This window comes from Cyprinus carpio, chromosome B4 (assembly GCF_018340385.1).
Source record: "Cyprinus carpio isolate SPL01 chromosome B4, ASM1834038v1, whole genome shotgun sequence".
Classification (NCBI taxonomy): Eukaryota; Metazoa; Chordata; class Actinopteri; order Cypriniformes; family Cyprinidae; genus Cyprinus; species Cyprinus carpio.
This window is the reverse complement of record NC_056600.1, coordinates 23,984,674-24,000,731: the sequence shown is the minus strand read 5'-3', so window position 1 is coordinate 24,000,731 and position 16,058 is coordinate 23,984,674. Positions and strand designations below refer to the sequence as shown.

General features: G+C 40.3%; 2 protein-coding genes across 3 annotated transcripts; one reads left to right on the top strand and one right to left on the bottom strand.

The window, feature by feature from the left end:
* Window positions 1-6,591: 6,591 nt before the first annotated feature.
* Window positions 6,592-7,899, bottom strand: LOC122137274 (G protein-activated inward rectifier potassium channel 1-like). Its single transcript, XM_042723035.1, has one exon. The coding sequence runs from the start codon at window positions 7,618-7,620 to the stop codon at window positions 6,841-6,843; it is 780 nt and encodes a 259-aa protein (XP_042578969.1). The 5' UTR covers window positions 7,621-7,899; the 3' UTR covers window positions 6,592-6,840.
* Window positions 7,900-10,082: 2,183 nt separating this feature from the next.
* Window positions 10,083-13,900, top strand: LOC109113821 (zinc finger protein 281-like). 2 transcript variants are annotated; one of them, XM_042722430.1, is made up of 3 exons: window positions 10,083-10,292; window positions 12,874-13,286; window positions 13,396-13,900. In XM_042722430.1, exons 2-3 carry the CDS (start codon window positions 12,915-12,917, stop codon window positions 13,549-13,551), a joined length of 528 nt encoding a protein of 175 aa, XP_042578364.1. In that variant the 5' UTR covers window positions 10,083-10,292; window positions 12,874-12,914; the 3' UTR covers window positions 13,552-13,900. The 2 variants fall into 2 exon arrangements, with proteins under 2 accessions (XP_042578364.1, XP_018982176.1); XM_019126631.2 differs by having other exon boundaries at window positions 10,096-10,292; window positions 13,393-13,888.
* The last annotated feature ends 2,158 nt before the right edge of the window (window positions 13,901-16,058 follow it).

Sequence of the window (16,058 nt, the reverse complement as noted above, 5' to 3'; positions counted from 1 at the left end):
TCGGCAGAGAGCTTCCCCGGTATTCGTCCATTATTTATAGCAGGAAAAGTTATCCACCCTTATTTCTCAGCGTGAGAAATACAAGGTGTGGCGTGAGAGCGTGTGAACGGGTTGAAATGCTTGTGTCTCTCTGTGAATGTGTGAGACTTGAGAGCCCTGTAATTTATGAAACTCAGCATGTCTTTGTTGGTTTCCTCATCTTCTTTCACGCCGTATATGCGGACGTAATTCCGTCTTGCTCTGGACCCTAGGTCTTCACATTTTGCTGACAAGTTAGCATCTCTTTGTATCAAGTAATGAAGGGCTCGCTCGTTTCTTTGAGTTTTATCTTCTGCATCACTTAGCCTCTGTTCGTATTCTATCACATACTGTTCTAATTTCGTCATCCTTTCGTCTAGTTCGGCCAGTGCGGATTCTACTCTTGCTTATGAGTCATTAGTGTCTTTAGAGGCTTCAGCGTGTATGCACAGCTCGGCTAGCAGTGTGCTCTTCTCCTCCCTCGTCTGTAGTATATGCAGTGAGTGGTTCTGTCCAGCACGCCCCCATACAGTTTGTGTAGTTGGTATGATCCACTGTTGTATGGCTGGTAGCCAACGTTGTGAATAGTGTGTAAAGAACTCGCTAGTAAAGAAGCTCAGCGTGATAACTCCTGTGTACTTGTCTTAATGCCAATTAAGGCTTAACAGAGACCACAACATGGTGTCAGAAGTCAATGTATCCACTGAATAACACCGCGCACGTCAAGTTGTGACTGAAGATCACCGTGGCGCGGGTAACTTAAAACAGTGACGAACAGCTGCATCGCCGGATTTTCCTTGCGAGCCCTACGAGCTAACGAGACGGACAAAATGGAAATGCTTCGTCCGCCGCCACCTTTGTCCCTGATGGGGAACTTGGCTGAAAACTGGCGTAAGTGGGAACAAAGATTTAATTTGTATCTTACTGCCTCAGCTCTAGTGGATGAATCTGAGACGAGAAAAATTGCTGTACTGCTGCATAGCATAGGAGAAGAGGCGCTAGACATTTATAACTCGCTCGAGATTGAATACGAGGATTCACGAGATAAAAAATTATCGGAGGTCCTTGCAGCACTGCGAAAATACTGTGCTCCGCGAAAGAATACCGTCTTTGAACTACATCAGTTCTGGGCCCACACATTCTCTGAGCAAGCAGGCATAGACAAATTTCTCACTGAGCTAAGAAAAAAAGCACGCATAGCACATGCGAATTCGGAGGAACTGAAGATCTCATGATACGGGACAAAATAGTTTTCAGCATAACAGACTCTGGCCTTCGTGAACGGTTGCTGTCTATAACTGAGTTAACCCTTGCAAAAGCCATTGACATGTGCAGAGCTAAAGAAGTCACGAGGGCACAAGTTACAGCTATGGCAGCATCATCAGAAACACAATTTGTGCATGCCGTCACAAAAAATGTTCAGCAGCCTAAATGGAGATCAAATAAACCAGCAGTGCACAAACAAATGACAGCGCCAACTAGAGCACATTCTAAAAATTGTGGCACATGCCAAGACAGTGCCCTGCCTATAATGAAGTATGCAAAAAATGTGGCAAAAAGAACCACTTCGCACTAGTGTGCAAATCTAAACCCAAAATGGACGTGCTTGACATAGATACTGAGATATCTGGAATAGACGCACTGTTTGTGGGTTCAGTAGTTCACTCAAACACATCAGATACAGGCTGGCACACAAAACTGAGTATAGCAGGCACAGTTGTCAACTTCAAGCTTGACACGGGCGCCGAAGCAAATATCATTCCAAAGAAAATCATTGATCAGCTTCAGGTTTCTGTGAACATCCAAAAGACAAACACAGTGCTTGTGTCGTATGGAGGCACCCGCATTAAACCAGAAGGTGTTGTTAAACTCCATGTGCATGCTAAAAATAAAACAACTGACATGATGTTCTTTGTGAATACAGCATCAGATATAGCCCTACTGGGGAGACAGGCATGTGTGCAGTTGGACCTCATACGAAAAGTAGACGCTCTTGCACCATCGTCACCCACCACAAAGACTGAGCTCCTCAGCCGCTATGCATCAGTGTTTCAAGGTTTGGGCCAGTTTCCAGGATTGCACCATATTCACACTGACCCGTCCATTCCTCCGGTAATACACAGCTGCAGGAAGATACCATATGCAGTCCATGACCGACTTAAAGAGACACTAGATGACTTGGAGAAAAGGGGTGTCATAAGCAAAGTGTCTAAACCTACTGCATGGGTTAGCAGTCTCTGCATTACAGAAAAGAAGAACGGCGCACTGAGAGTCTGCCTGGACCCCAGAGACCTAAACAAGGCCATACTCCGCCAGCACTACAATATTCCCACTCTGGAGGACATACGGAGTAAGCTAGCCGGTAAAACGTTGTTCACCATCCTGGATGAGAAGGACGGCTACTGGCAGATTCAACTAGATGAGGAGTCAGCAGATCTCTGTGCTTTCAACACGCCGTGGGGCAGGTACCGTTTTCATCGCATGCCTTTTGGCATAAAGTCAGCGAGCGAGGTATTTCAGCGCTTGAATTCAGAAAGCTTTGGGGACATTGAAGGTGTTTTCATGGTGGCTGATGACATGATCATAGCGGCATCCACCAAAGCGGAGCATAATGTCATCCTAGAGAAAGTGATGAACAGAGCATTGAGTTTAAATGTGAAATTCAACAAAGACAAGTTGCAGTATATGGTCAATGAGGTGACTTACCTAGGCCACGTAATCACCACTGAGGGAGTGAAGCCTGATGAGTCCAAGGTCTCAGCAATATTGCAATTTCCCCCTCCCACTGACAGAAAAGCCCTTCAACGTCTCCTAGGTATGACACGCTACCTGTCGCAATACATTCCCAACGAAGCCACCCTCACTGCACCACTCAGACTGTTGCTAAGGAAAGACATAGACTGGAAATGGCACCCTGAACAGCAGTTAGCACTTGAAAAACTCAGAACAGCCATAGCAACTGCACCTGTCCTTGGACATTTTAACCCAAAGGAGCCGATAGAAGTGCAGGCAGATGCCTCAAAAGACGGCTTGGGGGCCGCTCTAATGCAGAAACAGCAACCAATTGCATATGCTTCGAGAGCACTATCTGCCGCTGAAAAGAACTATGCCCAGATAGAAAAAGAGCTACTGGACATAGTATTCGCTTTGAGAAAGTTCCACCAGCATGTTTATGGTGTACCCATTAGAGTTCAGTCAGATCACAAACCACTTGAGGCGATATTCTCCAAACCCATAGGCGCAGCACAAGCATGCCTTCAAAGAATGCTGCTCCAGCTACAAAGGTATGACATCCACATTGTTTACACTCCAGGCAACCAGATGCATATCGCTGACACACTGTCCAGAGCATACATCCAGTCTGATGCAACGGAGAGTCTAGACCTGAGTGAAGAGAAAGTCGTCTATGCACTGAATGGAGAATCACCTTGTGGTAACATCATGTATATGATTCAACAAGCCACACAGTCAGATCCTGATCTTCAACTGATACAGCAGCTACATGAGCAAGGATGGCCGGACAGAAAGAAAAATGTCCCACTGGCTGCTCAAGCTTACTGGCCAGTCAGACACACTATTAGCATAGATGATGAGCTACTCATGAAAGATGATCGCATCATCGTACCTCGTGCACTGCGACCAGAAGTGCTAAAACGACTTCAAGCTGCACATCAGGGTATACAGCGGTCTCTAGCACACGCCAGATCATGCTTCTACTGGCCAGGACTCACTAAAGCCGTACGTCAGATGGTGGAAGCCTGTAGTTTCTGTCAAGAGAGTCATCCTGAAAATCAAAAGGAGCCACTTATCTCACATCCAGTTCCAACGGGACCCTGGCAGAAAATAGCTGCTGACATTTTTGACTTACAAGGACGTTCATTTCTTCTGATTGTGGACTATTTCTCTAAATATCCAGAAGTCCTAAAGCTGTAAGGACAAAACGTCAGCCTCACTGATAGCACATTTCAAAACAGTGTTTGCAAGACATGGTGTGCCTGAGACCCTGATTGCAGATCATGTACCCTTTGCCAGTGCTGAAATGGCTCGATTTGCTCTTGACTGGGGTTTCAACATCACACACTCCAGCCCAAACTTCCCTCAGTCCAATGGCATGGCCGAGAGAGCCGTAAAGACTGTCAAATCGATGCTGAAAACTGCTGCTCAGTCTGGCACTGACCCTCACCTAGCTTTATTGACTCTCCGCAACACTCCTGTCACTGGTCTCAAATACTCCCCAGCCCAGATCCTTATGGGGCAGAGTCTTACGTTCCACTTTACCGGCCAGCAAAGCTGTTCTGCAACCTTCTATACCTACGCACATCCAGGAAGCGCTGCAGCATCTTCAATCACAGCAAAAAAGATGGTACGATAGAACAGCAGCCCCACTTCCAGCCTTCAAGGGGGGACAGAGAGTATATATGAGAATCAGAAACGCATGGAAACCAGCCACAGTTGTCAGTATCCGAGAAGAGCCCCGCTCATACGATGTTGTCACATCATCGGGCACAATTTACCGCAGGAACAGACGGCACCTCAGGCCCGACAGGTCAATCAAATGTGACTCACAACCTGACTGTTCCATGGACACTGACAATGACTTGAGCAACGACACTGTTCCAAATCTTGCTCAAATGGAGCCCCCTCAAGATATGAAAAGGAGTGTGCAACGTCCGGAATACACGAGAGCCGGACGTATCGTCAGACAACCGGCACGGTTTAAGGATTATGTGCTTACTTAAGTATGCTAGATTAGTGTTACTATTGCTTGTTCATAGCAAATGTTTATTTTATACACTGGTGATATTTTCAGCATACTTTCCTTGCTTTATGTCTGATTAATATTTTGTTTATAGCTTAAGAAGGGGGATGTAGTATATGCAGTGAGTGGTTCTGTCCAGCACGCCCCCATACAGTTCGTGTAGTTGGTATGTTCCACTGTTGTATGGCTGGTAGCCAACGTTGTGAATAGTGTGTAAAGAACTCGCTAGTAAAGAAGCTCAGCATGATAACTCCTGTGTACTTGTCTTAATGCCAATTAAGGCTTAACAGAGACCACAACATCGTCCTTTGGATTCTGTTGTTCATCTTTTTTTGATGCTTTGCCCTTCTTATCTGTTTCTTTTCGATTGCTGGCCATTTCGATTGATTATTGTGAGTGTTTTTTGCAGAAAACAAGATTTATAATTGAGGTTTGGCTAGTTTTTACAAATTCTCCTCTGGGAGCGTAAGAATCAGGCTGCCGCCACAACCATGACGTCACAGGAAGTCTCTCAGTCACAAATTTCAATGACTGAGATGCTCTCAGGACAGCCTGGGCCAGTAAAAACACTGTGTGTAGTATAAACACTTCTCAGGAATTAGCCGTAGTAAAGAGTAAAAGAAGGCAAAAGAGACTGTCATTTTCAGAAGTAGGACAGAGTGCTTACGCTGCAGGCTGCTCTGAGAGTGATAGATGGGCTGCTGTTTTTTTCTAGCATTCTGAATTGGACAGTAAAGAGCAAAGGGCAAAATGGAAGGGAGGAAGGTGCTTATGAAGTCAACCATCCATCATCCCATGCTCACTGCATTGTGCCTGCTGTGGTGTGGTGAGAGCCATGTGTCAATCATGCTCTTCTTTTCTCAGAACACAGCCTCCTACCCCAACAGCCTCCTTCTGTGTTTCTACTCCTTTCCGCTGTGTTCAGTCCCATATTTTGCGTATTGCTTATTGCAAATCCTGGAGCACAATTTCTTTGCCCTTTCCCCATATGTTCTTTCACTCTTACATCATTCTCACTCGGGAAGCAGGGGTGAATTCTGCCATTTGAAGACTTTCCAGTGTAAAAAGGAATATTTAATCTGCATTTTCTTTTTGGTTTCCTGTAATAGCATAAGTGTGTAAAAAAAAAAAAAAAAAAAAAACTTATGACTTGCGTAAACCTAACTAAACAACAACAACAACAAAAAAATAAAAAAAATCTATTTGTCAAAAAGGTAAAATAAATAAATCAATAATAATGCAAGATATATATATAACCCAGATGTAATTTAGTTATGTCATCCATTTTCTCAAGCATTTTTTTAAATGAAGCCTAGTTATTTTTACTGAAAACAAACCAAAAATATTCATTAAAATGTTTTATTTTGCTGTGTTCCAGTTCAGATCATGTATTTTATCATTATTTTGGATATTTTATTTTTGGTTATTTGTTTTGTATTTCAACCAATTACAGCTGAAAGATGAGCTGGGTAGGTGATATGGTAACTCATGAAATAACACTGTATTCGATTGGACATATGATGTGCTTGAATTACTTAAGATGGCATGAAATTTTAAACAGCATAGGAACATCTCTGCCCTTTCAGTGGCCATGCAATGTGACCTTGGACCTTACAAAGTGTTACTCTCCTACTGTCAGAATTTTTGAGCTGAATTGAGCTGCTGGCATAATACTCCACTCATTTAAACTCAGGCTTCAATAGCTTAGTGACAGTTCACATCGACCCAAAGGAAATGTACTTTGTGTCCAAGAAGCATAACGTTACTCTTACTGCAAGGCTTCCTACAGGAATCAATATAATCAGAATGGGAACTTGTCCAATTAATTTATGCACGGCATTGCTCTTTGTTCTGAGAGCAAACAAGATCTCTATGCAAATCAGAGACTGCTTGAGATCGTTTTGCATTACATTAGATGTTGCAAACAGGCATTGGCCAATTTTACAGTATAGCGAGCTATGTTTAAAATCAATGCAAGCTCCCCTCCCCATATGTCAGGTGAAGCGTCAAAACATCCAACATTGCTCTTAACTACGTTCAGACATAATATAGTCATATTTTCCCTATAGCATTGTTGAGAGATAAGCTTTTGTTCTCTTAAAACTTGTACGCAAACATACGGAAACATCCACATGGGATCTATTGACATTAATAGTATTTTCTAAAGAAAACGCTACCTTGATGAGCTTGCACCTGATCTGCGCTGACACCATGTGGCTATTCCTGAGATTTCCGACCCTAAACATGAGGCAGAGCTTCCCGTCCCGTTGTGAGATGACCGCGTCCTGGCTGAACATGAGGGTCTCTGCGCGTTTCTTTGGCTGAAACATCTTAATGAACATACAGCCGATGAGAAACGTGTCCACGACTGAGCCCAACAACGATTGAAACAGGAAAAGTATGATGCCCTCAGGGCACTTCTCCGTTATGTATCGGTACCCGTAGCCTATAGTCGCCTCAGTCTTGATGAAGAACAGGAAAGCGGAGGGAAAGTTGTAAACGTTGGCTACGCACGGCGTGTACGATTCGTTGTGGCCTTGGCCGAGGTCCCCGCGGATGTACGCGATGATCCACCACATAGATGCCATGATGAGCCATGCGACTGTGTACATTAAAAGGAAAATAAACAGATTCCAGCGCCACTTGAGGTCCACAAGTGTGGTGAAGAGGTCAGAGGTGTACCTACTGGTCTCGCCGCCAAGGTTACCGTACTGGACATTGCAGTGCCCGTTTTTCTCCAGGAACCTCTGGCGCTTTCTTTTGGCCGAGGCAGAAAAGGACATAGCCTGGGTGGTGTTCACCACCTGATAGTCTTCTCCAAATTTTCGTCTGATTGCAGACATGATGCGCGAGCCGAAATTGTTAGATAACCACGCTAGAAGGGTGTCTTAAGTTTCGCGCAGGTCTGTTTCCACACGTTCGCTGTGGCGCTCCATAGATCAGCAACTTCGCTTGTAGCCTTTCATTGAAGATTATTTCTGTTATCCTCAAATTGATCAAATGTATGGATGCGCAAAAAAGTAATTTAGTAAAAACAGAGCAAGTACTCGCGTCTTTCTCGCAACTTCTCTCAGCTTGGAGATGTGTAGTGTAGATAAACTGCGCCCCAAATCTGAACTGACGCGCGCTTCTTCTACCTATAAGAGAAGAGAAAGGGAGGAGAGGGGAAGGGGAAGGGGAGGGGGAAGGGGAGGGGGAAGGGGGAGGGGGGAAGGGGGAAGGGGAGGGGGAGGGGGAGGGGGAGGGGGTGAGTGGGCTTTTTATTTAATTTCCTTTGGACTGAAGCAATGCAGCACCCGCTGACTGCAATGATAAAGCTTGAAAGATCAAAGACAATTTTTAATATAACTATGACTGGATTCGTCTGAAAGAAGAAATTCATATCGGGAGGTGAGTAAAACGCAGCCTAATTTTCATTTTTTTGGTGAACTAACCCTTTAACACTGTGATGTGTGATGAGACAAAACCAATAAAACCCATTAAAAACGAGGCATTTGTTGCATCCAGTGGGGACATAATTACTGATTATAATGACTTATACTGTCTTTTTATGTGTTGCATTGCCTATCGTGCTATGTAAACATAATACCATGTCTGCATTTGTGAACGCAGAAATGACAAACAACAAGCTCTAACAGTTACTCTACACTGCTCAAAACTCACGGTTTGAATCATCAGTGGCAAATCCTTTACATATGAAAACGTACTTACAGACTGTGTGTCAGAAGCTCCAGACTGTCCTTGCAAAGTTGGAATCGCCCCACTATAGAAACTGTAGGCTACTCTCACAGTTTAACAGTCCTTGTCCTCTGCAAAATGCACTGCACACATCTGAATATTTGGGTTGAAGTGTTCTGGAACAGTGTGTAAATACAACTTAACCATTGATTTCTAGTTTTGTCCTCTTTTGGAATGCCAAACAAAGTAGCTTCGCTTTCACAAGGAAACACACAGCATCTTCACAACAACCTTCTTTCTTTGCGTGAACATTTGGGCAGCGTTATGCAAGTCTTCCCACATTGTGACGTAGACGTGGGGGCATGTCAGAGTGAGCCATTTTAGGTAGGAGTGGTTGACTCTTAACTTTTATAAAGAATATCTCTTTGGATTTGAGATTTTAGTCTTTGCAACTTTACAGATCTTCTTTATGCACCAAGAGCTTGTAACACTCCAAAGAGAAAGGAAAAATTGAAATCTCATCATAAGACCCCTTTAAAGAAAATTCAATAAAGTAAGTGTTACAATTCTTTTTATTGCAAAACACAGTATACAAAAGCTTCATGTGAATGTAAATTGGATAAAATAGTTTTAGGATAGACTACACCTTATTTTGTCAGCTGACACACACACACACACACACACACACAAACACACATGTCTATTTTTTGTAGTAGCCTATATTATATATATATATATATTATATATATATATATATATATATATATTATATATATATATATATATATATATATATATATATATATATAGGGCTGCTGGATATATGCTACTAAAATGTATTTACTACTGCTTTGGATATATTTTAATAATATGTGTTTGTTTATGGTTTATATTTATTATTTATATATAAATACACACATAAATTATATATTTAGAAAATATTTACATGTATATACATTTATATATTTATATTCTTATATTTTATATTATATATAAATATATTTAATATATAAACATAACATATTCTTCTTAAATATAAACATGCATGTGTGTGTATTTATTTATACATAATAAATATACACAGTATACACACATATATTATGTAAACAAAACTTTTATTTTGGATGTGATTAATCGTGATTAATCATTTGACAGCCCTAATATATATATATATATATATATATATATATATATATATATATATATATATATATATATATATATATATATATATATATATATATATATATATTCAAATTTGAAAAGTTGCTGCCCCATCCAGTTTATACAGTCAGTGGTGGGCATGAATGAATGTTGCTGATCGAAATATAACAAAACAAATGTCTGTGAGTCCGATTGTACATTTATTTCAATTTATTTATTGTAGAGTGTTCAGTAAAACCAGTTTATGATAGATAGATAGATAGATAGATAGATAGATAGATAGATAGATAGATAGATAGATAGATAGATAGATAGATGTTATATAAAAGTGTGTAGGCTATAGCCTGATTAGAGGATTAAGTATGCTAATAATAAAAAATAAACCGTCCCAGCAATTTTGTAAATAATTCCTTTACACTCAGGACACAGTCGCAGATGTTCAGATAGGCACACTCTTTATTTGCATAGTGGCCTCCTGCTTGACTACTCCTGCCTGTATCCGTCTGTCTCCTCTCACGACCCGTCCGCTCAACCCATAATTCCCAGCGTCGACACAACATGGAAGAGGCCAACAGCTGCAAGAGAACAATGTTTTGGCTGTAAAGTAACTCAAAGAATCGAGCGTTTCAGTCGATTCATTTGAATTCTACGAGTCGGACGTGGTCATGTACAAGTAAGTGGGATTGCGTTTGTACTATTTATTTGTGCCCGAGGTTGTAAAGATGAGGGATTGCGCACGGCTGAGAGCTCCAAATGAAATCACAGCCACTCAAGCGAGAGATGCGTTTCACCGGCGAGGATCATTGTTTCTGCTGCTTGAGACTGAGGCGATTAAGGCGCTTTTAGCAAAAAATAAATCTACCTTTGCAGGCGTACACATATTCCAGTCTTAGTGTGCTCTTTACATCGCACTTATCGTTGTATATTCACGGCGGATTGTGTTACTGTGTGGGCTATTATTAGTGATGGTGACGAATGGATGAATGGTCAAGATATATCACACTGGTGTACAGGGCAAGCACGAAAGAGGCGAAAATAATTTCAGCACTCCAGTTCTTATCAAAGAAACTACACTGAAAGCGCACGATTTTCAGTGTATCTGGCTTCGTTTGTTGTAATGGGAGCATTATAGCGCGTCGCGTGCGGTGTGGAGATGGTCTGTTAGCAGTAATGTTAGCTGTTTCATCTGCATGCTATTGCTGGCTAGCCCCGTTCATCACGTAGTTCAATAAAACACTTAATTTTGCTTGTGTCTTTTAAGGTTTTAATTTTCTTATAAAGCGTATTCGTTTCGAGAGGTGTATATATATATATATATATATATATATATATATATATATATTATATATATATATATATATATATATATATATATATATATATATATATATATAATATGCACACAAATTATTTGTTTAAAATCTTATTGAAGTTCTCGTGTTTCACTCTTTCGTTTTAGTTAGCCGTTAGCTGCTAATGGAGTCATTTAGACAGAGATGTGTTTGGTAATTGTGATGAACGATTAACGTAAGATTAGCCGGATTTGCTTAAACGGGTTTCATTTTACACAGTTCAGCTCTGCAAACGTGTTAAGTAAACATAGCAATTACATGGTATTAAACTACCTAACTACGTAAACGTGATATAATAATAATCATCATCATATTTAAAACGGTGTTATATCAATAAGATTAAGCAGCTATCCATTAACGTTAGATGAGAACAATGCGGAGTCACCCAAAGACTCAGAGCTTGGACCGTGTTTAATTTTCTAAAAAGATAATAAACTACATATAAAGGGTGTTTTAAGTTTTTCTTGAAGCAATTTCCAATGTGTTTGCAAAAACAGTTTCAAAGTCCTTTTTATCTTTTATCTAATGATACTAAGGTTAACTAACGGATCATCAAAAAGGACTGATTCGGGTCTTCACAAGGGTATATTTATTTCTTTTAACTTCTGCTTATACACATTAATCAAAACCAAAACTTTATTATTGTTGTTGTTTATTACTTGTGGTGTCGTTGACCTGAATTTGGTTGAAATGTTCTCAACATTCAATAAGCGCAACCTGTTAATATTTTAAAAGGATTAGGCCTAATTATAGAAAAATTTAATATTTCCTCACTTAGACCTTGTATATTATAAATAATTTTAATTACAATTTAATAACAACATTAAAGAAAAAGAGAACGCTTGGTCTGCTTTATGATTTTGAAATAATATAGTTCTGAAGTTGTTTATGTAATTGTTGGTTTAGTCAGCTTTAATATGTCAGCTGCTTCAGTAATGGTAAATCACTAGAATCATTCTGACTTTGGAGAGATCTTTAAGTGCTTGTACCTAGCACATCAATTATTACCTTGATTTTAGAGAGATCTGAGAACTTCTGGTGGAATTAACATTGCATCTTGGAAAAGCAATGCAGCAGTAGTGGACCAATTCTCTGATTTTATGTCATGAAAGCTGCATTATAATTATAATTGGCCTAGTTAGTTTAAGCTTAATCATATGATGGCATATCATACACACAATGTGCACAATTCCCAAGTCTCTGAAGGTCTGGAATTCATGCCAGCTTTCTTTGTCCAAGCCATTTGGCCATTTGAGCGACATGTCAAACAACCCAAAATAGTTTGTTTCGTTCATTGTCACGTTTCGAGGCATGGAAATGTCGCAACAATAACAGACCAGTGTAACTCTCTGACATATTTTAAAGATTCTATGCCACGAACTTTAAATATTTCACATACTTTTGAAAATTCAGCGTTTAGCTGATTCTGATAAGTGCTCGTCGTCACAGTTGTAAACACGGTGGCTTTCTTCTTTCGTGAGGGTGTTTGGCGCCACGGTATCTTTGTTTCCAGGAGGAACGTTAACACGACACACACGTCTCACGGAAATCCTGTAGAATTCAACCAATCCGACTCCGACACTCTTGAAGTGTTTCCACTTTTGTGTCCCATATGCATCAGACGTTTAGCCAACGGTCCGTGGGCGTGACGTCTCAGGCTGAGACTAACAATTCCCTGAATCATCAACTAGTATAGCGATCTTGTTAATGAAATCAGTTATGTTTATAGATCCGGAATAATAAAGAAAATGAAACGCTGCACATTATTACTCTAAAAGAACAGAATAACCTATTTTTTTTTTTATTTTTTTTTTTAAATAAATTACTAATTATTTGTTCCCTCAATGACATTGATGTACTAGATCAATTCATAATCCATCCCGTATTTTCATGTCTTCATAGCATATTTCATCAATGAACTTTGGCCTGTTAAAGACCCAAGCATGAGTATTATACAAGACAAACTAGGCAGTGAGTTTTTACGGAACGGTGGCATGGACCCCAACTTTCCCCCCAGCATGATCATGTTCAGCCATTTACCTCCAGTGACCAGCTTCACACGTCTGACTTCGCAAGCCTCCATGTTGGATCTGCCCCAAGAGATGATCCTGAAGAAGGAACGTGACTCTCCAGACCACAATGGTGGCTTTCTCCACAGTATGGGTATAAAACAGGAGAAGCTTAGCGAGTTGGATTACCGCCTTCCAATGTATGCAACAGGAACTGGAACAGCAGGAGGAAAAAGCACTGATATGCTGGACATGTCGCTTGGCAGCCACCAGAATATGCTTTTGCATGACCTAAGCCCTAGCAACGTAAGTCTAGTTGATAAACGAGATGTTATTAATACACTGTGTTCTACATGCTATACTATACTGTCTTTGTGTTTTTATTTCATGCCGTTTATCTGTGCTTCATTAGCAGTTCTCCGGAAGACTGGGGAAAGACCCGAAAGAATCTGGGCCTAGAATAGGGAGGAGAGCAAATGGAGAAGGACCAGATGGCAAAGCCAGAAGGAAACAAGGAGATTCCGCAAAGGTATGTAGAGGCTACCCTTTTATCATTCACTATGTAATTTAAAACTTTTTGTAGAAATTTGAAATGCAAACATTGTGATGTAACTGTCACAAATGGATCATTCACATTCTTTTTAGACTCTTTTGTATGACAGCATATGTCAATAGCAGAAATGTAATTGTCTACAGAAGTTTTCGTTTATTTTAGTGGCCGACATCGCCTCGGCCGATATAAGCTTTTCTGCTTGGCTGATGTGTTTGAGGCAGAACTTTTTTGACGGCACTAAGAGTGGCAGCGGCAGAGCACACATTCTCCCTCTTGTTTACTGTTGTCATTAACAGTTCTGTCTAATATGGATAGAAGTCTGTCTAAAGCCTTCTACACTCGATTTTAGCAATCCTATATACGATTTTACGATTTTAGCAATCCTATATAGCAGGGGTGGCCAACCCTGCTCCTGGCGATCGACTGTCCTACAAAGTTCAGCTCCAACCCTAATCAAACACACCTGAAGCAACTAATTAAGGTCTTCAGGCTCACTTAAAAATTAAAGGCAGGTGTGTTTGATTAGGGTTGAAGCTAAACAATGCAGGACAGTCGATCGCCAGGAGCAGGGTTGGGCACCCCTGCTATATAGGGTTGGGAATCGTTAGAAATTTTCCGGTTCCGCCTAATGGTTCCGGTTTCGATAAATAACTATTAAAAATAGTGGTAAGGAAAAGTGCACAATACTCAACTTCTCAATGCTCAATACTGTTTATTACTTACTGTTAACTTAATTTAAAGGTTGGCAATGTCAAAATTCAACATATATTACAGTATACGGATCTTCATAAGTAGGGTTGGGTATTGTTAGAAATTTTCAGATTCCGGTTCCATTTAAATTAACTATTATGTTTTTTACTATTTTACCTTCTTTGAATGTAGTGTTGCTGGAAGGTAGTAAGTAATGTTGAGTAATGCTAGTCCATCAGTCAGCATGTGCTTCAAAGTTGATGTTTTTTACACTATCAATAACATTTTGCTTTTCAAGCAGGAAGAAGCTGGTTGGCCAAATAGTCCCTTGAAGGCTAATACACATGGTCATTTCCATAAACTAATGAAATGTAAATTGTTATACTTATAACCATGTATACACACACTCCATAAAGCTGGCAAATAATACATTTTTACAAATGATGCAGTCAGAAGATGGTGTGGTGCAATGAGTGGTTTCCACATTTTTAAACATTTAAAATGCATGAAAATAACTGTTTTCTATCACTTTGTTTTATCACTCTTGAAATGACCTGTACACTAAATAATTTAACCCTCATACTTGCATAACAATAGTAGTCTATTTATTTAGTGGTCCAAGTTGAAGTCAGTATGTATATTAATGAGAATATTGCACAAAAATAATGTAATTTAGTGGCGGCAAGCGCTGCGCGCTGCCGGTACATGTACAGTCAGACAAAATGACGTGCACAGTTATCAAAGGCATTAGTGCGCATACAGTCGTGAGGAATGCGCCTCATTGGAATCAATGTGCACAGTAATTAAAGAGGCAGGGTGGCGTTTCTGTTATTTGGTTTGTGACATCCTTTACGGGAAACGCCGAATCGTCAGAACACGTCTGAGCAAGGCTGCTCACAGCGCTTGGTCACGTGTCGCACCAGAACCGTTTTCGGAACCTAAACTTAGAAATTGCTTACGGTTCAGATTCTTTTCAAAGAACAGAACCAGTTCTGAATAAGGTTCTCCGTTCCCAACCCTAATCCTGTAAGATCATTGCTGGTCACACTGTGCGACATGGATCTAATAAACTTGGGTACGACATGCATGTAGACTGTATGATGATGACACCTATTGACTTGTAGGCTACTATTCTATAGAAGAATAAAACGTCATTAGCATGCGCTAGTGGTAAACAGAAAGAGCATAATGAATCACATTTTGACAGTTGTAGTTTTTGTGTGTGCTGAAAAAAAGTGGAAGCGGCAAAAGAGGAGGGAATAATGAGCTTGCAGTAAGCAGTTTTGTTTTAGCGCCATGTTGCATTGATTACATGTCGCATTTTTACTGGTTGGTCAGTAAACGTGGGTCGTAACTGCAAACACATTGTGTGATGATCATGCTGAATTTCTGACACTGCCAGAAAATGATCATAGGCTATCTTTGGTCGCAAGACTGTGACAACAGCTGTGTTTGAACCTATCTCACTGTACGACATAGGACCACCGATTAGGAGCCACGATCACAGAAATCTCCACGATTGTTTCACGATGCCCATCTTTCGTCTGGGACAGCCGAAAATCGTGCAGTGTGTCTCGGACTTAATAATCTGATAGAACGGTTAAACAAAGGAAGTAATGTATACAGAAAGTATCATAACAATTGCTTATATGTTATTAGTAATAGAAAGTCAAACATTATAATATTTTCTCGTTTGCCGTCAGCATTAAGCAAATACGCATTTATATAATTTAAACAAATCTTTGAATGACTAATGAACATTTAATTTAACAAACCATGCAAACTTAGTTGAATCCAGCTGTGAGATCTTGTGAAGTGTGCATTATCCAGCATTA